We start from the raw sequence: 26,271 nt of genomic DNA, 5'->3' as shown, positions 1-26,271 counted from the left end.
GTTTGACTGTCACAGACAAACCTGAACTATCACTGACCTAAATATCATACTGTCATGGGGGTATAATTTTTTTTTTTCATTGTGATGTATAACTGATACTCAACCCTTGTTGTGACTCTGTCCTGTCAGTTGATGTTAAATGGTTAGACTTAATCTTTGTCATACTGGGTAAATGCTTATTCTGAGAGTAATTTCAGAGTTAACCCGTCTTTGTTAGCATGACAAATTTTCAAAAAATAACTTCCTCTGTTTTTTGTAAGTTATAAAATATACAGTTAGTCTGACTGTGTTTAGCAGGATCTGGCCATGGCAGCCACAGGGGTGGCCTCAACCCTTGAGGAGCACCGATAGTCAATGGCCGAAGTCCTCCCCAAAGGTTGAAAATAATGAAGTTAAAATATACATTAAATTTCTGACTCTGTAAAGCCATGAAATTATTTACAAAGACAATTTTGAAAGATAAAATAAAATAACAACAGATATGCACAATAAGGGGAATAATTTCCATTTTAAAACCAGAAGTCTAAGGGTAGAGGAAAGGTGTGGGTGGGGAGGTGCCTCCAGCTGTGGGAGGATGAATAGAAATTTCTGTCTCTGTGATGAACATATATTCGCCAACATATTCCTTTCTTCTCTCTTTTTAAACATGAATTTTGGCATACTGTATCTTTTAAAATTGTAACAATGGTATAACAGCACAAATAAAAGCTACAGGTAAGGATGATGGACAGTATATATTTGATGGGTTTTATGCAAAAGAAATTAAATCAGTTAATGAGATTTCAATAAAAGCAATAAAAATAACATTCTTACCTTTATTTCCAGTTTATCCATTAAAACTATATTGTCCAAAATTTGGTAGTTTGGAACAGTCATAGGAATGCTTGGTTTGACCTTTAATGTTACGGTTACATGTCCAGGATTTTCTGCCTTTAGCCTGACGATGCCATTATTTTCTTTAGTTTCCACAATACCATTCTGTAAAAGAATCCAATATCAGAATTAAACAATATACAGAAACTACAAAGTACTAGACTTCAATACTTACGAATTTTGATAAAAATATATAAATTCTCTTTGTAAAATCCAATTATAACACTTCTTCAGTCAAGGAGTTAACTACAGCATTGTAGTTGTTCAGTGGATATTTTCCTCTTGGTAAGGGTAGAAGACTCTTTAGCTATAGTAAGCAACTCTTCTAAGAGGACACTCCAAAATCAAACCATTATTCTCTAGTTTTTGGTAGTGCTATAGCCTCTATACCATGGCCTTCCACTGTCTTGGATTAGAGTTCTCTTGCTTGAGGGTACATTCGGGCACACTATTCTATCTTATTTCTTTTCCTCTTGCATTTTAAAGTTTCTATAGTTTACATATGAATTTATTATATTGTTACAGTTTTATTTAATTGTTAATTACTTCTCTTGTAGTTTATTTGTTTCCTTATTTCCTTTCCTCACTTGGCTATTTTCTCTGTTGGAGACCTTGGGCTTATAACATCTTGTTTCCAACTAGGGTTGTAGCTTAGCAAATAATAATAATAATAATAATAATAATAGATAGTAATAGTAATAATAATAACAACAATAACTGCATGCTAATTGGTTCAATACTTTATGAAAAAAATAAATACTGTACCTTTTTGAAAATGCCTACAAATGAAGCAATCTGTTTATTATTGAGAGACCACTCGAAGAGGAGAGGTGGAACTGCTGTTGCATACGCAAGAGGATTTTGGCTATCCTCACTGCCAAATGCGTACAGGGGCATTGATGTCCCTGTCTCCAGGTGAGTGAGGGGAGCATATATGCGTATCTTACTCAAGGGAATGACGTTCACAATCACTGTATCCTATTTAGAAGAAATGTGAAATGAGGGCTAGTATTACTAAAAACATAAAATGGTAATTCATATTCTTTTTTCTTTAATTACCAAAAATTGTTTAAACTAAATTTAAGAAACTAACACTTCACACAGCAATAATATGAAATTCAGTGTTGTAGTAACAACAAATTTATAAAACATTAGCCAGAAAGACCTACCTGTGAGTAAACGACTGCCTGACCATTTTCCTTGTTAATACTGACAGCCTGTCCAGTCAGTATAGTGACCCCAATTGAACATGCAGTAACCACACCAGTGTGAGATGTAGTTGCAATTGTTTCGTTTTCCATAGAAAATTCAACAGTGGCATCTGGATAAGGTCCTCCTTTTTTGGTTACCTAAAATGAGAGATATGTATATATAAATATAGAAAGATATATACCTACATTTACAAAGTATATATAGGTAATATGATACATGTATGTATGTGTACATTATAAAATATTTCCAGAGGTTGTATCATTACTACTGTTATTGTATCCATATTTGGTAAGTACAGTATTGCATTTCTTCTGTTCTATAACTTTGAAGTGTGTTTAGTGTGTAATCTACACCCAATTCTCTCCAGGAAGTCAGCGGTTGACTCACTAATAGCAACCCTGGGAATGGTTATCTTTGAGTGTATCGGCAATTATGCTTTTCTTATTTTAAAGTCAAATATACACTCAATAAATAGAAAACTAGTAACTTAGTTCTGACCTGATAAACGGCTCCAATTATTAAAGTAATATTCCTTGGTTGAAGGACAAGGGGAGGGAATACTTGGATGGGTTTTGCTGTGCTGTAAATAAGAGACTCTCCAAGGCCTCCATTTCCAGCACTAACACGTAGAGTTGTGTCTCCAACGTGTCTTCCATACACCTCGTACACTGCATTTCCTTTAAGGTTAACTGTTTTATACCTGAAAGAATACATAACTTACTATTGCATTATAAAAAGGGTGTAATACTCTTATCTGAAATAAGAACAATACAGTACAGACAAAAAATGCTTCTTGACTGAAACCGCATACTGGAAGATGCCTTCCAATATTACATGAATGACATGTCAGGCCTACGCTATCATAATTTTAAAAGAGTTCCATTTTCAAGTACAGATAAACAGTAAAGCACACTAGAGTAGTGTTAACTTTATAGCATGAATGAAACTTTATTGCACTAATTGTAGCAAATCAATAAAATAGAGCATACCATAACAAATCTTTGGAATTAAAACAAATGAAAAGGCATGCATCAATACAGTAAATCTAATTTGGCTAGATCTCAGTTAAGATATTTAGCAACCTTAGGTCTACACTCAAGAGATAGAATTGAGGCAGAGAGAGAGCAAGGACAATTACATAAGCAATAAGCTTGTTTTAAAGGCTAAACCACATATCATTTGTATACAACATAAAACGTAAAAGGTCCGAACAACACTCCAGCGGATATTATATTACTTTTCTGTCGTCACTTTGGTGCCAAGCAACAACTACTATGAATTATGCAATTATATTACTTTCTTGTCGTCACTTTGTAACCCAGCAACAACTACTATGAATTATGCAATTTTTAAATCTACTCTACAGCTTCTGACTGGTATCTAAGCAGTTCAGAAAGAAATATGGGTTTTTAATTAGTTTTAATATAGCTAAAGACAGACCACTGACGGTTTACTTACACTGCTGTAATTATGTTTGCTTGGGGATGTGGCGAGAGATTCATCAGAGAATGAGCGGGAATAAGATGTCCAGCACCATCTTTTGCTACCACCTCTGCTTCCAGGTAACCACCAAGCTCTACTCTGTCTACAACTACCAAATCTAGTGATGCAATGCTAGCAACCTGTGGAAACAGCATTAGATGAACGTATATACATAATTCACGAAATACCTTCATGATTTCCTGAATTTTAGAAAAATGATATTTTAATTATAAAATAAATTTTTGAATATACTTACCCGGTGAATATATAATAGCTGACGCTCCGGCGGCTCGACAGAAAAACACAAAAACTCGCGAGCGATCGCTATGAAGGTTGCGGGTGTGCCCACCAGCGCCAACTATCGGCCAGATACCGCATATACATGTAAACAGCTCCAATTCTTCTCATCCCGCTGGGTCTCTATTGGGGAGGAAGGGGGGGGCCTTTAATTTATATATTCACCGGGTAAGTATATTCAAAAATTTATTTTATAATTAAAATATCATTTTTAAATATTTAACTTAGCCGGTGAATATATAATAGCTGATTCACACCCATGGTGGTGGGTAGAGACCAGAAATAATTAAGTTTACAGCGTATATGCTTAGAGTTTTTGACAGTTATATCATAACAAAACCCAAATATATATAGGTACCTGGTAAGGAAGTTGACTTAGACGATTACTCTGCCTTGTTAGTCTGTCTTCCTCACGAAGCCCAGCGATCCTCTTAGGATGCTGAAAGACTACCAGGAGCTGAAGTATCAAGGGCTGCAACCCATACAACAGGACCTCATCAAACCCCTAATCTGGGCACTCTCAAGAAATGACATTTGACCACCCGCCAAATCAACCAGGATGCGAAAGGCTTCTTAGCCTTCCGTACAACCCAAAAACAAGATTAAAAACATTTCAAGAGACAGATTAAAAGGATATTGGAATTAAGGTAATGTAGTGGTAGAACCCTCACCCACTACTGCACTCGCTGCAACGAATGGACCCAGTGTGTACCAGTCCTCGTAAAGAGTCTGGACATCTTTTAAGTGAAATGACGCGAATACCGACTTGCTTCTCCAAAAGGTCGCGTCCATAATACTTTGCAGAGATCTATTTTGCTTAAAGGCCACGGAAGTTGCTATAGCTCTTACTTCGTGCGTCTTAACCTTAAGCAAGCAACGGTCTTTTTCATTCAAGTGAGAATGAGCCTCTCGTATTAAAAATCTGATAAAATATGACAAAGCATTCTTTGACATAGGCAATGATGGTTTCTAAACTGAGCACCATAATGCCTCAGATCCACCTCGTAAGGACTTAGTACGAGCTAAGTAGAACTTAAGAGCTCTAACTGGACACAGCACTCTTTCAAGTTCGTTGCCTACGATCTCTGACAGGCAAGGTATAACAAAGGACTTAGGCCAAGGACGAGAAGGCAGTTCATTTTTGGCCAGGAAACCAAATTGAAGTGAACATGTGGCTTTTTCTGTAGAAAAGCCGATGTTCTTACTGAAGGCATGAATTTCACTGACCCTTTTAGCCGAAGCCAAGCACACTAGGAAAAGCGTCTTGAGGGTGAGAGCCTTCAGGGAGGCTGAATGTAATGGCTCAAACCTGTCTGACATGAGGAACCTTAGGACCACGTCTAAGTTCCATCCAGGAGTTGCCAAACGACGTTCCTTAGAGGTCTCGAAAGACTTAAGGAGATCTTGGAGATCTTTATTGTTGGAAAGATCTAAGCCTCTATGACGAAAGACCGAAGCTAACATGCTCCTGTAGCCCTTAATCGTGGGAGCTGAGAGGGAGCGAACATTTCTCAGATGTAAAAGAAAATCTGCGATTTGGGCTACAGAGGTACTGGAAAAGGACACAGATGCTGACTTGCACCAGTCTCGAAAGACTTCCCACTTCGACTGGTATACTCTGATGGTAGAAGCTCTCCTAGCTCTCGCAATCGCACTGGCTGCCTCCTTCGAAAAGCCTCGAGCTCTTGAGAGTCTCTCGATAGTCTGAAGGCAGTCAGACGAAGTGCGGGGAGGCTTTAATGAACATGCTTTACGTGGGGCTGACGTAAGAGATCTACCCTTAGAGGAAGACTTCTTGGAATGTCTACCAGCCATTGAAGTACCTCGGTGAACCACTCTCTCGCAGGCCAGAGGGGAGCAACCAACGTCAACCTTGTCCCTTCGTGAGAGGCGAACTTCTGCAGTACCTTGTTGACTATCTTGAATGGTGGGAATGCATATAAGTCCAGATGAGACCAATCCAGTAGAAACGCGTCTATGTGGATTGCTTCTGGATCTGGGACTGGTGAGCAATAGATTGGTAACCTTTTGGTCAACGAGGTGGCAAAGAGGTCTATAGTGGGTTGACCCCAAGTCGCCCAAAGACTCCTTGCACACATCCTTGTGGAGGGTCCATTCCGTGGGTATCACCTGACCCCTCCGACTGAGACAGTCTGCCAAGACGTTCAAGTCCCCTTGGATGAATCTCGTCAACAGGGAGATGCCTCGATTTCTTGACCATATGAGAAGGTCCCTTGCGATCTCGTACAGCGTGAGGGAGTGTGTGCCTCCTTGCTTGGAGATGTACGCCAAAGCTGTGGTGTTGTCTGAGTTGACCTCTACCACTTTGTTTCGAAGAAAGCTTTCGAATTTCATCAAGGCCCAGTGGACTGCTAATAGCTCCTTGCCGTTGATGTGCATGCTCTTCTGACTTGAGGTCCACAGACCCGAGCATTCCCGACCGTCCAGGGTCGCACCCCAACCCAAATCCGACGCGTCTGAGAACACCATGTGGTTTGGGTTCTTGACTGCTAGGGATAGTCCCTCTCTCAGACTGATATTGCTGTCCCACCATTTCAGGCATGCCTTTACTGGTTCGGAGACTGGGATTGATACCGTCTCTAACGTCTTGTCCTTGTTCCAGTGAGAGGCTAGATGGAACTGGAGAGGCCGAAGGTGTAGTCTCCCTAGCGAGACAAACTGCTCCAGGGATGAGAGAGTCCCTACGAGACTCATCCAACTCCTGACTGAACAACGTTCTCTTTTCAGCATTAGTTGGACTTTGAGCAGGGCTTGTTCTATTCGGGTGGCACACGGAAAAGCCCGAAAAACTGGACTGCGAATCTCCATCCCCAAATATAGAATAGTCTGGGATGGGATCAGTTGGGACTTTTCTAGGTTGACCAAAAGTCCCAATTCCTTGGCCAGACCCAACGTCCAATGTAGATCCTGCAGACAGCGATGACTGGACGATGCTCTGAGAAGCCAGTCGTCCAAGTACAGGGAGGCTCGGATTCCCGATAGATGGAGGAATTTTGCCACATTCCTCATGAGCCTCGTAAACACGAGAGGAGCAGGACTGAGGCCAAAGCACAGGGCTCGAAACTGGTACACCACATTCCTGTAAACAAACCTCAGAAACGGTTGGGAATCCGGGTGTATAGGAATGTGGAAGTATGCATCCTGAAGGTCGAGAGAGACCATCCAGTCGCCTTCCATTAATGCTGTCAAGACAGCTTGGTAGACTTCATCGTGAAGTTTGTCTTGACAATGAACACATTGAGCGCACTTGCCTCTTACGTACTCCTGCAGTGAACGTGGCTGCCAGATCATTGGAGCCATCCCTGATAGTCTTGTTCCTGCAGAGAACGTGGCTGTCAGATTATTGGAGCCATCCCTGATAGCCTTGTTTATGCATGACATAATTGTACAGCAAAACTTCAAACGCTCGAAAAAACTCCTAACAGGAGATGGTCTAGCTCTGAAGCCGACCATAAAATCTTGGAGCGTCTCATGGCCAGGCGCCAGGGAGAGTCTATGAGGTTTGAGAAGTCTATCTGGGCAGAGGCAGGAACTCCCAAGCCGAGAACTTCTCCCGTGTCATACCAGAAGCTCTCTCTATAAGCCAGTTTAAAAGGGAGGGAAAGCAAAGGCTGTCTCCCCCAAACTCCTCCTGGTGATCAACCAGTCGCCTAGCAAACATAAAGCTCTCTTAGAAGAGCGAGAGAGCACTAGCTTAGAAAACAACGGCTTCGAAGTAGCTAGGCCTAGTGTAAACTCTGACGTTTAGGCGAACGAGGAGCAGCAGTTACAAAATGATCCGGACAAAGATCCTTAAAAATCAGCATGATTTATTTAAAGTCCATAGAGGGCTGAGCAGCTTTAGGCTCCTCTCCGTCTGACAGAGTCCACAAGGGAATATCAGTAGGAGGGGGATCAGCAACTTCCTCATCTGAAGGAACCTCGTCCGACAATTGCCGAGTCTCAAGCAAGGGAGAGACCTGCTGTGGTGGCAATGCTTGACAAGCAGAGTCCACACGCAAAGGAGCATCAGTAGCAGTCAAGGACGATACGTCATGTAACTGCTTAAAGGACTGACCAGCAACAACAACAGGTGCGGGAGGACGCTCGACGTCAACTCGAGACTGCCTTGACTGCCTAGACTGAGCAGTCAAAACAACTCTTGACTGCGGTGCTTGACGCTCAACGTCAACTCGAGACTGCCTTGACTGCCTAGACTGAGCAGTCAAAACAACTCTTGACTGCGGTGCTTGACGCTCAACGTCAAAACAAGTCAACTTCGCTGGTTGGCGAACGTCCTGAACGTCAACAAGAGCAAGCGGCAGCGGCTGAACGTCCACAAGCGGCTGAGAGTCAACACGGGACTGCATCGAGTGAGGCTCTACAAAACGTGATTGACGTGACTTTGTAACGTCAACGTCAACAGGACGAGCAAAGGCTCGTTTGGGCGGCTGACGGCCAGGATCTCGATCAGCTAAGCAGCGAGGATCATCGTGAACCTGCTCAGCAGAATAGTCCTCCATAAAAGAGGCAAGCTTATTCTGCATGTCTTGCAGTACAACCCATTTAGGATCAACGGGAATGGGTGCGGTAAGAGACGAGGGTAACGTCTGTGACTGCAAAACCTTGCCTACACTAAGACTCTCGGAGCCTGTGTTACGCTTCTGTTTAGGCGTCGAGCAGTCTTCCGATGACTGCACAGGGTCAGAGCTGTCCCAATGGCTACAACCAGGATGCTGGACCTGTCCTGAAGGGACTGACTTTCGCTTTAAGGGTCTCGAAACCTTGCTCCACGGTTTCTTACGCGATAAGCCTTCGGATGACGAGGAGAAAACCGTCTCGCTCGTCTTATGGTAGGGGCGGTCTTGACGAGACACGCCTGAAACCATAGAGGGAACGTCTGTTCGTTGGTTAAAGCCTCTCGAACCCATAAGTCCTACGACATTACTTCTCCCTGGGGCATGGGAGCTTGCAAGAGGTCTCGGACTAGGCGAACGACAGGCACGAACAGACGAACCCTCTGTCGCAACACTGATAACACTTTGCGCAATTATCACTTTATCACTACGATTTTCTGTTTTTGCACTTACTTCACTGAAATCGAATTTTTCAATAATTTCACATTAGGCATGAATAAAACTGATTTCTACCTGAAGCACGCAATTCTACCCTACATCAAAAGATTATAATTGCGAAATAAGTCGTATAATGTAAGCACATTAATACAAGCAAAAAACAGTAAACATATATATCGAATAAAACGGAAATATATAAAGATAAAAGGATCAGTGACTGGGGAGGAGACTAAACACTAGTTCATTCAAAACTACGTTTTCAATCTCTCACCGTACAGTGCCTTGGGACGAGAATAAAAACTAAAAATTTTTATCCTTACTCCCCGTACAGAGACTTGGGACGAGAGTAAAAAACTGACTCGAGAACAACGTTACTCGCTTGGGACGAGAATAAAGATCGGAACGTTCTCTCTTCCTCTCTCTCTCTCTCTCTCTCTCTCTCTCTCTCTCTCTCTCTCTCTCTCTCTCTCTCTCTCTCTTGATTTCACACCGAAGAGAAAAGCCCACTCACCTTTCGTCAATAAACAGGTTATTTGACCAAAGGAAAAAACTGAAAGGACTAAGAAATTGAAAATTAACAAGTTCCTTTAAAATGTTATTTTTATTAGTAAAATAAATTTTTGAATATACTTACCCGATAATCATGTAGCTGTCAACTCCGTTGCCCGACAGAATTCTACGGGAGGGATACGCCAGCTATCACTATACTAGAAGGGGGTGTACTCACCAGCGCAACCTGTGGCCAGGTACTACAATACTTCTTGTTGACACCTCCTCAATTTTTCCTCGGTCCACTGGTTCTCTATGGGGAGGAAGGGAGGGTCAATTAAATCATGATTATCGGGTAAGTATATTCAAACATTTATTTTACTAATAAAAATAACATTTTTCAATATTAAACTTACCCGATAATCATGTAGCTGATTCACACCCAGGGGGGTGGGTGAAAACCAGTGTACAAGACTAAAGGATAGCTAAGTATCCCGTATTTCATATAATCAGTTATCTCAAAATAACAATGAAATAATAAGTACCTGGTAAGGAAGTCGACTTGAACCGTTACTCTGCCTTTATTAAGTTCGTCTTCCTTACTGAGCGCAGCGTTCCTCTTAGGAGGCTGAATCAACTCTAAGGTGCTAAAGTATATAGGGCTGCAACCCCTACTAAAGGACCTCTACACAACCTCTAACCCAGGCGCTTCTCAAGAATGAATTGACCACCCGCCAAATCAAAAGGATGCGGAAGGCTTCTTAGCCTACCGTAACAACCATAAAAACAACAATAAAAGCATTCAAGAGAAAGGTTAAAAAAGGTTATGGGATTAAGGGAATGTAGTGGCTGAGCCCTCACCTACTACTGCACTTGCTGCTACGAATGGTCCCAGGGTGTAGCAGTTCTCGTAAAGAGACTGGACATCTTTAAGATAAAATGATGCAAACACTGACTTGCTCCTCCAATAAGTTGCATCCATTATGCTCTGCAGAGAACGGTTTTTATTAAAGGCCATCGAAGTAGCTACGGCTCTCACTTCGTGGGTCCTTACCTTCAGCAAAGCAAGGTCTTCCTCCAAGTGAGAATGGGCTTCTCTAATCAGAAGCCTTATATAATACGAAACCCCGTTTTTGGACATGGGCCTCGAAGGTTTCTTGATTGCACACCATAAGGCTTCTGACTGTCCTCGAATAGGTTTTGACCTATTAAGATAAAATTTCAGAGCTCTGACAGGACAAAGAACTCTTTCTAGCTCGTTACCTACCATGTTGGAGAGGCTAGGAATTTCAAACGATCTAGGCCAAGGACGTGAAGGAAGTTCATTCTTAGCTAAGAATCCGAGCTGTAAAGAACATGTTGCAGATTCGGATGTGAACCCAATGTTCTTGCTGAAGGCATGAACCTCACTGACTCTTTTAGCTGTTGCAAGGCAGACGAGAAAAAGAGTCTTGAGGGTAAGGTCCTTGAAGGAAGCTGACTGGAGAGGTTCGAACCTAGGTGACATAAGGAACCTTAAGACTACGTCTAGATTCCAGCCTGGAGTGGGTAGACGACGTTCTTTGGAAGTCTCAAAAGACTTAAGGATGTCTTGAAGGTCCTTGTTGGAAGAAAGGTCCAAACCTCTGTGGCGGAGAACTGAAGCCAACATACTGTACTCCTGTACCCTTTAATCGTAGGAGCTGAAAGGGATCTCTCATTCCTTAGATGTAATAGGAAGTCAGCTATTTGGGTTACAGAGGTATTGGTAGAGGAAACTGCATTGGCTCTACACCAGCTCCGGAAGACTTCCCACTTGGATTGGTAGACTCTACGAGTGGATACCCTCCTTGCTCTGGCAATCGCACTGGCTGCCTCCTTCGAAAAGCCTCTAGCTCTAGCGAATCTTTCGACAGTCTGAAGGCAGTCAGCCGAAGAGCGTGGAGGTTTGGGTGCAACCTGTCTACGTGAGGTTGACGTAGAAGGTCCACTCTTAGAGGGAGAATCCTGGGGACGTCGACCAGCCATTGTAGTACCTCTGTGAACCATTCTCTTGCAGGCCAAAGGGGAGCAACCAGCGTCAGCCGTGTCCCTTCGTGCGAGATGAACTTCTGAAGGACTTTGTTTATGATCTTGAACGGTGGGAATGCGTAAAGGTCGAGATGGGACCAATTCAGCAGAAAAGCATCCACATGAACTGCTGCTGGGTCTGGAACTGGGGAACAGTACAAAGGAAGTCTCTTGGTCATGGAGGTGGCAAAAAGATCTATTGTCGGCTGACCCCACAAGGTCCAAAGTCTGTTGCACACGCTCTTGTGGAGGGTCCATTCCGTGGGGATGACCTGATCCCTTCTGCTTAGGCGATCTGCTGAGACGTTCATGTTGCCCTGAATGAATCTCGTAACTAGGGTGAGGTTTAGACTTCTTGACCAAATGAGGAGGTCCCTTGCTATCTCGTATAGGCTCCTCGAATGGGTCCCTCCTTGCTTGGAGATGTAAGCCAAGGCTGTGGTGTTGTCGGAGTTCACCTCCACCACCTTGCCTAGCAGGAGGGACTTGAAGTTCAATAGGGCTAAATGAACTGCTAGTAGCTCCTTGCAGTTGATGTGGAGCGTTTCCTGTTCCTCGTTCCACGTTCCCGAGCACTCCTGTCCGTTCAAGGTCGCGCCCCAGCCCGAGTCCGATGCATCCGAGAAGAGATGAAGATTGGGGGTCTGAATCGCCAACGATAGGCCCTCCCTGAGAAGGAGATTGGTCTTCCACCACAAGAGAGTGGTCTTCATCTCTTTGGTGACCGGGATAGAGACTGCTTCGAGCGTCAAACCCTTGTCCCAATGAGCTGCTAGATGGAATTGGAGAGGGCGGAGGTGGAGTCTCCCTAGCTCGACGAACAGGGCCAACGATGAAAGGGTCCCTGTGAGACTCATCCACTGTCTCACCGAGCAACTGCTCCTCTTCAGCATGCTCAGGATGCAATCTAGGGCTTGGCTTATCCTTGGGGCCGATGGAAAAGCCCGAAAATCCTGACTCCGAATCTCCATTCCCAGGTACACAATGGATTGGGAGGGAATGAGCTGGGACTTTTCTAAATTGACTAACAGACCCAGTTCTTTGATCAAGTCCAAAGTCCAGTTGAGACTCTCCAGACAGCGACGACTCGTGGAGGCTCTCAACAGCCAGTCGTCTAAATAAAGGGAGGCTCTGATGTCCGATAAGTGGAGGAATTTTGCAATATTCCTCATCAGATGCGTAAACACCATAGGAGCTGTGCTTAGGCCAAAACACAGGGCTTGGAATTGGTAGACAACCTTTCCAAAAACGAATCTCAGGAAAGGTTGGGAGTCTGGATGAATAGGAACGTGAAAGTAAGCATCTCTCAGATCCAACGAGACCATCCAGTCCTCCTGCCTGACCGCTGCTAGGACCGACTTCGTCGTCTCCATAGTGAACGTCTGCTTGGTGACATAAGCATTGAGCGCGCTGACGTCCAGCACCGGTCTCCAACCTCCTGTCTTCTTGGCCACCAGAAAGAGACGGTTGTAGAAGCCCGGGGATTGATGGTCCCGGACTATAACCACTGCCTTCTTCTGTAACAGGAGCGACACCTCCTGGTGCAACGCTAGCCTCTTGTCCTTTTCCTTGTAGTTGGGAGAGAGGTTGATGGGAGAAGTGGTCAGAGGGGGTTTGCGGCAGAATGGTATCCTGTAACCCTCCCTCAGCCAACTGACAGACTGGGCGTCTGCACCTCTCTTTTCCCAGGCTTGCCAGAAGATCTTGAGTCTGGCTCCTACTGCTGTCTGGAGAGGAGGAGAGTCAGTGTTTGCCTTTTGAAGTCTTGGAACCTTTCCTAGACTTGCTCCTGGAAGAGTCTGGACGGGAGCTTCCTCGGCTGGGGGCTCTACCACGAAAGGGCGGAATAAACCTCGTAGCAGGAGTATCAGCCACTGGGGTGCGATAAGTCCTGGGGACTGAGGGAGCAACCTTAGTCTTACGAGCTGAAGAGGCCACAAGATCATGGGTGTCCTTTTGAATCAGGGCCGCAGACAAGTCCTTAACAAGCTCTTCGGGAAACAAGAACTTAGAGAGCGGAGCGAAAAGGAGTTGAGACCTTTGACAAGGTGTGATGCTGGAAGAAAGGAAGGTACAAAGCTGCTCCCTTTTCTTAAGCACTCCTGACACAAACATTGAAGCAAGCTCGCCAGATCCATCCCTAATAGCTTTATCCATGCAGGACATTAAGAGCATGGCTGAGTCCTTGTCCGCAGGGGAGGTCTTCTTGCTAAGGGCCCCCAGGCACCAGTCTAGGAAATTGAACATCTCAAAGGCTCGAAATACACCCTTTAGGAAGTGATCTAGATCGGAGAAGGTCCAGCAAACCTTAGAGCGCCTCATTGCTGTTCTACGAGGAGAGTCTACCAAACTTGAGAAGTCAGCCTGGGCAGAGGCAGGTACTCCCAAGCCTGGTTCCTCTCCTGTGGCATACCAAACGCCCGCTTTAGAAGTGAGCTTAGTCGGTGGGAACATAAAGGAAGTCTTTCCTAGTTGCTGCTTAGACTGCAACCACTCCCCTAAAATTCTTAGAGCTCTCTTAGAGGACCTTGCAAAGACGAGCTTAGTATAAGTTGACTTGGCTGGCTGCATGCCCAGCGAAAACTCAGATGGCGGAGAGCGGGGGGTAGCAGAGACAAAATGGTCTGGGTATACCTCTCTGAAAAGAGCCAGGACCTTACGAAAGTCAATAGGAGGAGGAGAAGACTTGGATTCTTCCACGTCTGATGAGGGATCCAGGTGTGCAGCCTCATCATCAGAAACCTCATCACCAGAGTGTAGCGAAGTGAGAGGTAAGGTATGCTGAACAGCAGAATCTGCACGAGCGGGAGCAAAAACGCTTGTGGTTTCATCCTCAAGTCTCTGTTGCTGAGGCAAAACCTGAGGTTCAGGCTGCAAAGGCTGGTCAAAAGGAGTAGCAGAAGGTAGGCGCATGGGTTGAGGAGGCTGACTCCTGGCATGAGTGTCTTGACTCAAGAGTTGCGCTTGCTGTAGGGTTAGCGGATGCGCAGTAGCAGGTTCCTGAGGAACGAGTTGAGGTTCCTGAGGTGTGAGCTGCGAGAGCTGAGGTAGTGGTTGCGCAGAACGCAGTTCTTGTCTCGCGAGTTGAGGTTCCTGAGGCGCAAGGCTAAGGTGTTGAGGCTCTCGCCTTGAGGAGGGTTGAGGTCGCTGCAGCGAGAGCTGAGGTGTCTGCCTCATGGATGGGAGAGGTTGTTGTACCTCAAGAGAGTGTTGCCTCACTGGTGGAACCGCAAGTGGAAGCGGAGGAAGTAAGGTATAAGCTTCCTGTTCCCATTGCTGAGGTTGCCTTAAGGAAGGCGGAGGTAGCTGCACACCGCTGGAAACTGGCAACTCAGTACGTGGTAAGGTATCCTGAGGAGCCTCAACATCGTACGCCTGGCAGACAGGACTGCGGTTAGGCGGAGCGATCGCAGGAGGAGGTGTAACCTTCTCAGCCTGACACTCACGCATTAAGACCGCAAGTTGTGACTGCATGGACTGCAGTAGAGTCAACTTGGGGTCGGCAGACACTAAGGTCTGCTGAGGCAAAGCCTTAACAGAAGAGATCTGTTGCGGCAGCACCTTACTCCTCTTAGGAGGTGTGCAGTCAACTGATGACTGCGGCGAGTCAGAACTGATCCAATGACTGCACCCAGGTTGTAGAGCTCTTGAGGTCTGGACTTTGCGTTTGAGAGGTCTTGAGACCTGAGTCCAACGTTTTCTCCCTAACAATTCTTCAGCAGACGAGTAAAAGACGGGCTCAATCGTCTGCGGGTGGGAGTGACGGTCTCTGGAAGACACGCCCGCAACCACCGAGGATACTTCTGTGCGCCGATCAAGGCCTGCCGAACCCTTTTGCCCTTCGACATTGCTTCTCCCCTGGGCTTGGGAGCTTGCAAGAGGTCCCGGACTGGGAGGACGACTGGCACGCACAGAAGTACCCTCACGCACCACACTGACACTGACACTAGCACTTGGCACTGCACTGACACTAGCACTTGTCACAGCACTGGCACTATCACCACCCACTGCACTCTAGACCTTAAGTTCCTTGACTTCGGCCATAAGAGACTTATGATCACTAACCACCGATTCCACTTTGTCACCTAAAGCCTGAATGGCACGCAAAACAACAGACATATCAGGTTGAGGGCAAATAGTAGGTTCGGGGGTAGCCACTACAGGGGGAGGAAAAGGTAGGGGATCATGAGGTGAGGAAAAAAGTGAAGAGCGAGAAGAACTCCTCCTAACTCTCTCTCTCTCTAACTTGGTTGAATATTTAAGAAATCGGACAAATTCAAGTTCCGAAAGTCCGGCGCATTCCTCACATCGATCTTCCAACTGACAGGGTCTTTCCCTACAGTCAGAACAAGCGGTGTGAGGATCTACCGAGGCCTTCGGAATACGCCTATTACAAGACCTACATCGTCTATGGGGTGGGGCTTGTGAAATGTCAGACATCTTGAATCAAAGAGTTAGCCAAGTGGGGATTCCAAATCAAGCAAAAAGATCGTTAACCATTAATCAGAACTAAATAATAGCTATCTAAGCTAATATAGAAGTTTTCCAGTAAAGTGACAGCCGAAATCTGAGAGAAATACTTCACCAAAAGCCGTGAAAATACTCCAAGATCATAAGCGTATCCCAGAACGTCTTGCCGGAAGCACGACAGAGGAAAAATTGAGGAGGTGTCAACAAGAAGTATTGTAGTACCTGGCCACAGGTGGCGCTGGTGAGTACACCCCCTTCTAGTATAGTGATAGCTGGCGTATCCCTCCCGTAGAATTCTGTCGGGCAACGGAGTTGACAGCTACATGATTATCGGGTAAGTTTAATATTGAAAATTAGTATTTAAAACATTTCAGTTTGAAAGAAGAATGAACAAAAACGTCAGAATCGATTTACTCTTTCTGCAAAGTGAAACCGTGATTCTCTCTTTCTCTATCGTAACGATAGAGCGCAAACTGCGTAGCATAAATAAACCAAACGTTAGTTCATCTTTGAAACAGCACGAAGACTATTCAAAGAAAATCTTTCATAAAATATCTACTAAAAAATATTCATTTAATAAGTTTTAAATCATTTGCTCTGTAAGAGTTATTAACGATTGAAAGGGCTCAACGTTGTTTAACTTCGGTTTCCAAGTTAGGACCGCCTACTCTCGGATTAGGGGAGGAATAGGTAAGGCCGCATATAAACAAATCATTAAAATTTATCTTGATGTTTATTATAAATGGAAAGCTAATCGAAGAGGCCTAATAAAGGCGGGTGAGATATAAAATATATAGAGGAAAATCTATAATTAACAACAACAATTTATAACGTGATAAGATAATTGCTAAAAGCCTAAAACACACTTCCGTACTAAGGGAAGGGTCGGCCATTTTGAAAAGTCAAAGAAAGTCCAAAAAACAATCCAAAGTCATCAACAATTAAATCTATCCAAAAAAGAGTTCAAGATTTAAGTTGAAGATAAAACACCTGCACTGCAAAAGCTCAAACCAAAAGGAAGTACTTCACCAAGACTGTTGAAAAACTCCAGGTTAACAGCGAGTAATGGTACGTCTTGTCTATCAGACCGACAGAGAAGAATTGGAGCTGTTTACATGTATATGCGGTATCTGGCCGATAGTTGGCGCTGGTGGGCACACCCGCAACCTTCATAGCGATCGCTCGCGAGTTTTTGTGTTTTTCTGTCGAGCCGCCGGAGCGTCAGCTATTATATATTCACCGGCTAAGTTAAATATTTAAAAATAAATCAAGCTTTAAATATGGTGCAATACATCTCAAGAAATACATGTACAATTATTATCGACAGATAATACTAAATGTCATCATAGGTAATAATAGAAAGCTATTAGATTAGATTAAAGAATGCAGCACGCACTTAAACTAGATCTGTGAAACATACAAAGTTAAAAACTAATAACAAATAAAGCATCAATCACTTACTCTGATGGCAGATGTAGCAGGCTGCTCAGCTTCAAGGCATATATCCACTAACGTTACAGTCACATCTCCATCAGATACCGGACGTACCTGACACACAAAAAGGAACAAATACAATTTCAATCAATAAAAATCTTATATAATAAAGTATGCGTTTAAGTGACATAATTCAGCACTCCAAAACTGTAAGACAAAAAGCCTGAATACCAAAACAATTCTATAAAAATAAAAAACTGCACTTACCGTGACTTTCCTTTCTTTTTCCAAGTAAGCGAGCTTCACGATGTCATTTGGTGGGGTTTGAAGTTCAAAGAATCCTGAGCCCCCTTCAATCTTCAAATTCAGCTTTAAAGATAAATATTGATAAAAAATTAGAAAAGGTTTAGAAAAACAGAAACCAATAATGAATACTGATACATTAGTGCTTCAACTATCCAAACACAACACTCACCCCTGGCCAACGATGCGTGAAATACATACATACATACATATACCAAGGCACTTCCCCCAATTTTGGGGGGTAGCCGACATCAACAAAGAAACAAAAACAAAAAAGGGGACCTCTACTCTCTACGTTCCTCCCAGCCTAACAAGGGACTCAACCGAGTTCAGCTGATACTGCTAGGGTGTCACAGCCCACCCTCCCACATTATCCACCACAGATGAAGCTTCATAATGCTGAATCCCCTACTGCTGCTACCTCCGCGGTCATCTAAGGCATCGGAGGCAGCAGCAGGGCCTACTGGAACTGCGTCACAATTGCTCGCCATTCATTCCTATTTCTAGCACGCTCTCTTGCCTCACTCACATCTATACTCCTATCACCCAGAGCTTCCTTCACTCCATCCATCCACCCAAACCTTGGCCTTCCTCTCGTACTTCTCCCATCAAATCTTGCATGCATCACCTTCTTTAGCAGACAGCCATTTTCCATTCTCTCAACATGGCCAAACCACCTCAACACATTCATATCCACTCTAGCCGCTAACTCATTTCTTACACCCGTTCTCACCCTCACCACTTCGTTCCTAACCCTATCTACTCGAGATACACCAGCCATACTCCTTAGACACTTCATCTCAAACACATTCAATTTCTGTCTCTCCATCACTTTCATTCCCCACAACTCTGATCCATACATCACAGTTGGTACAATCACTTTCTCATATAGAACTCTCTTTACATTCATGCCCAACCCTCTATTTTTTACTACTCCCTTAACTGCCCCCAACACTTTGCAACCTTCATTCACTCTCTGACGTACATCTGCTTCCACTCCACTATTTGCTGCAACAACAGACCCCAAGTACTTAAACTGATCCACCTCCTCAATTAACTCTCCATTCAACATGACATTCAACCTTGCACCACCTTCCCTTCTCGTACATCTCATAACCTTACTCTTACCCACATTAACTCTCAACTTTCTTCTCTCACACACTCTTCCAAATTCTGTCACTAATCGTCCAAGCTTCTCTTCTGTGTCTACAACCAGTACAGTATCATCCGCAGACAAAAACAGATTTACCTCCCATTCATGGTCATTCTCATCTACCAGTTTTAATCCTTGTCCAAGCACTCGAGCATTCACCTCTCTCACCACTCCATCAACATACAAGTTAAACAACCACGGCGACATCACACATCCCTGTCTCAGCCCCACTCTCACCGGAAACCAATCACTCACTTCATTTCCTATCCTAACACATGCTTTACTACCTTTGTAGAAACTTTTCACTGCTTGCAACAACCTTCCACCAACTCCATATAACCTCATCACATTCCACATTGCTTCCCTATCAACTCTTATCATACGCTTTCTCCAGATCCATAAACGCAACATACACCTCCTTACCTTTAGCTAAATATTTCTCGCATATCTGCCTAACTGTAAAAATCTGATTCATACAACCCCTACCTCTTCTAAAACCACCCTGTATTTCTAAGATTGCATTCTCTGTTTTATCCTCGATCCTATTAATCATTACTCTACCATACACTTTTCCAACTACACTCAACAAACTAATACCTCTTGAATTACAACACTCATGCACATCTCCCTTACCCTTATATAGTGGTACAATAAATGCACAAACCCAATCTACTGGTACCATTGACAACACAAAACACATATTAAACAATCTCACCAACCATTCAAGTACAGTCACAACCCCCTCCTTCAACATCTCAGCTCTCACACCATCCATACCAGATGCTTTTCCTACTCTCGTTTCATCTAGTGCTCTCCTCACTTCATCTATTGTAATCTCTCTCTCATTCTCATCTCCCATCACTGGCACCTAAACACCTGCAACAGCAATCATATCTGCCTCCCTATCATCCTCAACATTCAGTAAACTTTCATATTATTCCGCCCAATACATAAGGAAATAAAAAACAACAAACAAGCGAATGTATAAATGTAAGTATATCAAATAGTAGGAAACTGCTTCTTCTGTACGATCTTTGCACTTGATTTAATACTGAACAGTATGATTTCATACAAACCCATACATTATGAAATGTCTCATTTCCATTCAACACTTTAAAATGTGTGTAGCATCATTAACCAGATACTCTTCATTCATACTTTCTTCTACAAATACTAGGATATGACAAGCAGTTAACCAAATACTCTGTATCATAAGTTTTCTTTAAATATACACACAGATGGCAGAAAACTAAATAAAATAAAAAATAAAAAAATAATTAGTAGATCAAGATTAAAAAGTAAATTTCAAAAATTATTACTAAGAAAACTAGGAATCTCAAATGAAAAGGAAGAAAAATACACTACATTATCATGTAATCTTGCTAACAGATACTAAAAAAAAGGCGGCCTCAAGAGCTTCTTTTAATCTACTTACCAAGTTAGAATTGTGCTTGAATAACACAGAGGATGAAGGTTTCAGAACTGCGTCCTGAACCAATCTAAGAGGTAAAGAGGCTTTCAGTGAAGGTGGAATATGCTGTTGGACTACTTTTGACACTCCTTTTACATACCCATCAACTTTCACGCTTACTACGAGCTCCCCTACTTCACCCACTGGCTGAAGCGCTTGGTGAGCTGGAAAGACACAATTTTATTATATTAAAAATCCTGTGAATGATTCAATATGCTGTGCCTTCAACTGATTAAAACAAAATGTAAATCATTAATTACCAGTTAGTATTTTCCCTGTTAGAGCCCCCTGGGCTTATAGCATCCTGTTTTTCCAACTAGGGATGTAGCTTAGCTAGTAATAACAATAATAATAGTGTAAAGATTTAGGGTTTAGGCATTACAGAATGAGTTCAGTAATATAATTCCTTATGTAAATAAATTTTGTAGGCAAGAAGTGTGACTTAAACGACTCAAGTTTGTAGAGCAAGGAAAAATACAAATCAACTCTTAAAAATTTGAGACTTGTTCCTATTCTACTGTACATTCAAGGTTTAATCTTTTGTTGATAATTTTCATCAAGAAGTTTGCACCTCGGAAACATAAAGCTGTAGCTGTATTATGCATTAAAAGCCTAAAGATGTCTGACAACAAGATGAAAGCAAAAAATGAGGGAACAGAATTAAGTAGAAAGCTAATACGGGGGAGCCCGCTAAGGGTCAGAAATGGAAAGGTAAGAAGTAGGCATACAAGGGGTCAAAGGAACACTGCAAAGACCATAAATAATGCCTACAGTCTGCCAAGAGATATGCACTAACAGTACTATTACCTACAGGATTTTCACAGTAGAAACATTTCTAAAATGATTAATTACTTGTAAATGAAATTCCCTTGGTTTCAATAGTATTTTACAAATATCAAAACAAAAAGGTCATATAAATTGTCCCTTGATATATGAACAGCATGATCATTAGTTTCTTGATTCAATTCAAGATACTTACTAATCACTGGAATGCTGAATCCATGATAGCTTGAGATTTGTGTAAGGCTTGACGGTTCAGATGGAACAGAGGCTAAGACTTCATTGGAAAGACCCCATCTCAAAGCTAGCGATGATATGTTATCGAACTTCCGGTTCTCAGAGTCAGTTACAATCACTTCCATATTCAAGGGTTTGTTACAATGAGCAACAGTCTGTGAACAAAATTAATACAGTCCTACAAATCTACACAAAAACTGCAAAAGGTGGAATAAAATGTTATAATGAATAAATTTTTTAATTGCCAAATAATAATTACTTGATTCTAATTTCAATTATAAATTGGTTTTATTTTACTTCAGATAAGAATCAGTACTGCAGAATTATACAGAGAAACTTATGCTGAAAAAATATAAATAATTAAAGATTCAAAAATTAATGAAAAGAAACTACCCCTAAATCACAAGTAGTTCATGGAACATGACTTACAACTCCAATTTTAGCAACTCCAGGACAAGGAGCTTTGGCAGCGGCAGGTTTCTTGATTATGGCAGACAGACTGATGGCATCTGGCAAGGCACATATAACCTTCACTGTTGCATTTACCTAAATAAATAAATAAATTAAATTATTGGTGGGAATAAAAATGGTTTTCCTTTATAATCTTGACACGTATAAGCTCAATCTCATAAAAGAAATATAAAATTTGGTATAAAGTACTCTATTTCTTGAAAGTGTTTTTAGATAATGACTTGTATTTATAACTTTCCTGTATTTATAACCCCATTAATCAAGTTAGTCTTGATTCATTGTACGATACCCCAAGTTGTATCAGGAATATAGATGTCCCCACTGTACATGCCCAGTTCCTATTATAATATTAAAACATAACTCCTCCCTTTGTTGAGCAACTTAACTTTGTTCTGTGATTCCACCACCCATGTCCCTCTCCCAAATTGCCTCGGTAACATTTTCATCACTGACATTTCCTCAAGCTAATGGTTTTATCAAGTAATGTTAGTAAATCTCCTGTATTATGAGGTCATATTGTAGGAAATCAATTCCCTTGATATACTACAAAAGAAAAGGATAAAGCATAAGAAAAAATATAGGGAGTGACTATGAATCTCGGTCTATCCTAAATTTGGCAATAGATTTAGCTAACTTACCTTCCCATACAATATATGTCATCCAGATTTTTATTAAAACATACAACATTAAATGTCAAAAGAACAATGTTAATTACATACAGCAAATCCTTTAATTCACTTGAGATCTTTGACTGCCATGTTCTAGTTTTAATTTTCACCTGTAATATTACTAGTTTAATATGACAACTAAGTCCCATTCCTTGACTCTTGGAAGTCCAAGGGCATGTCGGAATTAACAAAGAAAAAATGTTGAATGCAAAACAACAATGCTATTACAGCCAAATGAACTGCAAATTAAATACACATATCATAGGATGACATATCTAAACAAATGATTCTCATCGATTATAACATTTCATACTTACCATGCGAGGATTTGGCAGGGATGCTGATGGTTCATTGCCAACTGTTAGTGTGACTTGAAATTCTCCCAGGTCATGACACAAAACTTCTACTGCATGTACATCAGCTTGCTTTTCCGTGCCTTCTAATTTTGTTACTTCTAACTTTTCAGTATCATCAACATCAACTGCAAGAATTTATACAAATTAAATTTCAAGAATATAGTTACAAATATTTCGAAGACATAAAGCCTTTGTGCAAGATCCCATGTCTTGCTTTTTGCTTGTCAATCTAAATTGACGACGACTAATAGGTAACACTAAAAAAAATCATCAGTTGATATTTATTATGTGCAACAAGAAAAAAATAAGTTAGCCAAAAGAAGAAACGTACTTCCAGAGACAGATTACTATCAATAGTTCAACACCACAGGGAATTTCCCCCCCCCACCCACCCACCCTTAAGAGACTCCAGGTGGTGTTCATAGATATAGGAGCGGTCTCAATCATAAAATATCTGATGCAATCTCTGATAGATCCATATAAATAAGTCTTTGAACAAAGGAAAACACAGATCTGTATCCTTTGATGGCTGTAAATGATGTGATTTTTGTGTATCCCAGAACGCAGAAAAATGTTATTTTTATTAGTAAAATAAATTTTTGAATATACTTACCCGATAATCATGTAGCTGTCAACTCCGTTGCCCGACAGAATTCTACGGGAGGGATACGCCAGCTATCACTATACTAGAAGGGGGTGTACTCACCAGCGCCACCTGTGGCCAGGTACTACAATACTTCTTGTTGACACCTCCTCAATTTTTCCTCGGTCCACTGGTTCTCTATGGGGAGGAAGGGAGGGTCAATTAAATCATGATTATCGGGTAAGTATATTCAAAAACTTATTTTACTAATAAAAATAACATTTTTCAATATTAAACTTACCCGATAATCATGTAGCTGATTCACACCCAGGGGGGTGGGTGAAAACCAGTGTACAAGACTAAAGGATAGCTAAGTATCCCGTATTTCATATAATCAGTTATCTCAAAATAACAATGAAATAATAAGTACCTGGTAAGGAAGTCGACTTGAACCGTTACTCTGCCTTTATTAAGTTCGTCTTCCTTACTGAGCGCAGCGTTCCTCTTAGGAGGCTGAATCAACTCTAAGGTGCTAAAGTATATAGGGCTGCAACCCCTACTAAAGGACCTCTACACAACCTCTAACCCAGGCGCTTCTCAAGAATGAATTGACCACCCGCCAAATCAAAAGGATGCGGAAGGCTTCTTAGCCTACCGTAACAACCATAAAAACAACAATAAAAGCATTCAAGAGAAAGGTTAAAAAAGGTTATAGGATTAAGGGAATGTAGTGGCTGAGCCCTCACCTACTACTGCACTCGCTGCTACGAATGGTCCCAGGGTGTAGCAGTTCTCGTAAAGAGACTGGACATCTTTAAGATAAAATGATGCAAACACTGACTTGCTCCTCCAATAAGTTGCATCCATTATGCTCTGCAGAGAACGGTTTTTATTAAAGGCCATCGAAGTAGCTACGGCTCTCACTTCGTGGGTCCTTACCTTCAGCAAAGCAAGGTCTTCCTCCTTCAAGTGAGAATGGGCTTCTCTAATCAGAAGCCTTATATAATACGAAACCCCGTTTTTGGACATGGGCCTCGAAGGTTTCTTGATTGCACACCATAAGGCTTCTGACTGTCCTCGAATAGGTTTTGACCTATTAAGATAAAATTTCAGAGCTCTGACAGGGCAAAGAACTCTTTCTAGCTCGTTACCTACCATGTTGGAGAGGCTAGGAATTTCAAACGATCTAGGCCAAGGACGTGAAGGAAGTTCATTCTTAGCTAAGAATCCGAGCTGTAAAGAACATGTTGCAGATTCGGATGTGAACCCAATGTTCTTGCTGAAGGCATGAACCTCACTGACTCTTTTAGCTGTTGCAAGGCAGACGAGAAAAAGAGTCTTGAGGGTAAGGTCCTTGAAGGAAGCTGACTGGAGAGGTTCGAACCTAGGTGACATAAGGAACCTTAAGACTACGTCTAGATTCCAGCCTGGAGTGGGTAGACGACGTTCTTTGGAAGTCTCAAAAGACTTAAGGATGTCTTGAAGGTCCTTGTTGGAAGAAAGGTCCAAACCTCTGTGGCGGAGAACTGAAGCCAACATACTCCTGTACCCTTTAATCGTAGGAGCTGAAAGGGATCTCTCATTCCTTAGATGTAATAGGAAGTCAGCTATTTGGGTTACAGAGGTATTGGTAGAGGAAACTGCATTGGCTCTACACCAGCTCCGGAAGACTTCCCACTTGGATTGGTAGACTCTACGAGTGGATACCCTCCTTGCTCTGCCAATCGCACTGGCTGCCTCCTTCGAAAAGCCTCTAGCTCTAGCGAATCTTTCGACAGTCTGAAGGCAGTCAGCCGAAGAGCGTGGAGGTTTGGGTGCAACCTGTCTACGTGAGGTTGACGTAGAAGGTCCACTCTTAGAGGGAGAGTCCTGGGGACGTCGACCAGCCATTGTAGTACCTCTGTGAACCATTCTCTTGCAGGCCAAAGGGGAGCAACCAGCGTCAGCCGTGTCCCTTCGTGCGAGATGAACTTCTGAAGGACTTTGTTTATGATCTTGAACGGTGGGAATGCGTAAAGGTCGAGATGGGACCAATTCAGCAGAAAAGCATCCACATGAACTGCTGCTGGGTCTGGAACTGGGGAACAGTACAAAGGAAGTCTCTTGGTCATGGAGGTGGCAAAAAGATCTATTGTCGGCTGACCCCACAAGGTCCAAAGTCTGTTGCACACGCTCTTGTGGAGGGTCCATTCCGTGGGGATGACCTGATCCCTTCTGCTTAGGCGATCTGCTGAGACGTTCATGTTGCCCTGAATGAATCTCGTAACTAGGGTGAGGTTTAGACTTCTTGACCAAATGAGGAGGTCCCTTGCTATCTCGTATAGGCTCCTCGAATGGGTCCCTCCTTGCTTGGAGATGTAAGCCAAGGCTGTGGTGTTGTCGGAGTTCACCTCCACCACCTTGCCTAGCAGGAGGGACTTGAAGTTCAATAGGGCTAAATGAACTGCTAGTAGCTCCTTGCAGTTGATGTGGAGCGTTTTCTGTTCCTCGTTCCACGTTCCCGAGCACTCCTGTCCGTTCAAGGTCGCGCCCCAGCCCGAGTCCGATGCATCCGAGAAGAGATGAAGATTGGGGGTCTGAATCGCCAACGATAGGCCCTCCCTGAGAAGGAGATTGGTCTTCCACCACAAGAGAGTGGTCTTCATCTCTTTGGTGACCGGGATAGAGACTGCTTCGAGCGTCAAACCCTTGTCCCAATGAGCTGCTAGATGGAATTGGAGAGGGCGGAGGTGGAGTCTCCCTAGCTCGACGAACAGGGCCAACGATGAAAGGGTCCCTGTGAGACTCATCCACTGTCTCACCGAGCAACTGCTCCTCTTCAGCATGCTCAGGATGCAATCTAGGGCTTGGCTTATCCTTGGGGCCGAT

The 26,271-nt window shown here is 42.9% G+C and overlaps 1 protein-coding gene across 1 annotated transcript in view; it reads right to left on the bottom strand.

Annotated features, from left to right (window-relative positions):
* Positions 1-26,271, bottom strand: part of Gp210 (nucleoporin 210) — a 97,953-nt gene that overhangs the window by 22,370 nt on the left and 49,312 nt on the right. Inside the window, exons 15-25 of the mRNA XM_068344774.1 lie at positions 22,782-22,945; positions 21,755-21,871; positions 21,288-21,480; positions 20,273-20,472; positions 17,649-17,750; positions 17,409-17,495; positions 3,544-3,707; positions 2,584-2,785; positions 2,043-2,222; positions 1,639-1,851; positions 814-978 (exon numbers count right to left, since the gene is read on the bottom strand). Of these exons, the coding sequence (XP_068200875.1) occupies positions 814-978; positions 1,639-1,851; positions 2,043-2,222; positions 2,584-2,785; positions 3,544-3,707; positions 17,409-17,495; positions 17,649-17,750; positions 20,273-20,472; positions 21,288-21,480; positions 21,755-21,871; positions 22,782-22,945 (1,787 nt within the window). The remainder of the gene's footprint in view (positions 1-813; positions 979-1,638; positions 1,852-2,042; positions 2,223-2,583; positions 2,786-3,543; positions 3,708-17,408; positions 17,496-17,648; positions 17,751-20,272; positions 20,473-21,287; positions 21,481-21,754; positions 21,872-22,781; positions 22,946-26,271) is intronic.

The sequence above is a fragment of the Palaemon carinicauda genome, chromosome 21 (assembly GCF_036898095.1).
Source record: "Palaemon carinicauda isolate YSFRI2023 chromosome 21, ASM3689809v2, whole genome shotgun sequence".
Taxonomy (NCBI): domain Eukaryota; kingdom Metazoa; phylum Arthropoda; class Malacostraca; order Decapoda; family Palaemonidae; genus Palaemon; species Palaemon carinicauda.
Note: the sequence above shows the minus strand (reverse complement) of the source record. Positions and strands in the feature narration are given on the sequence as shown.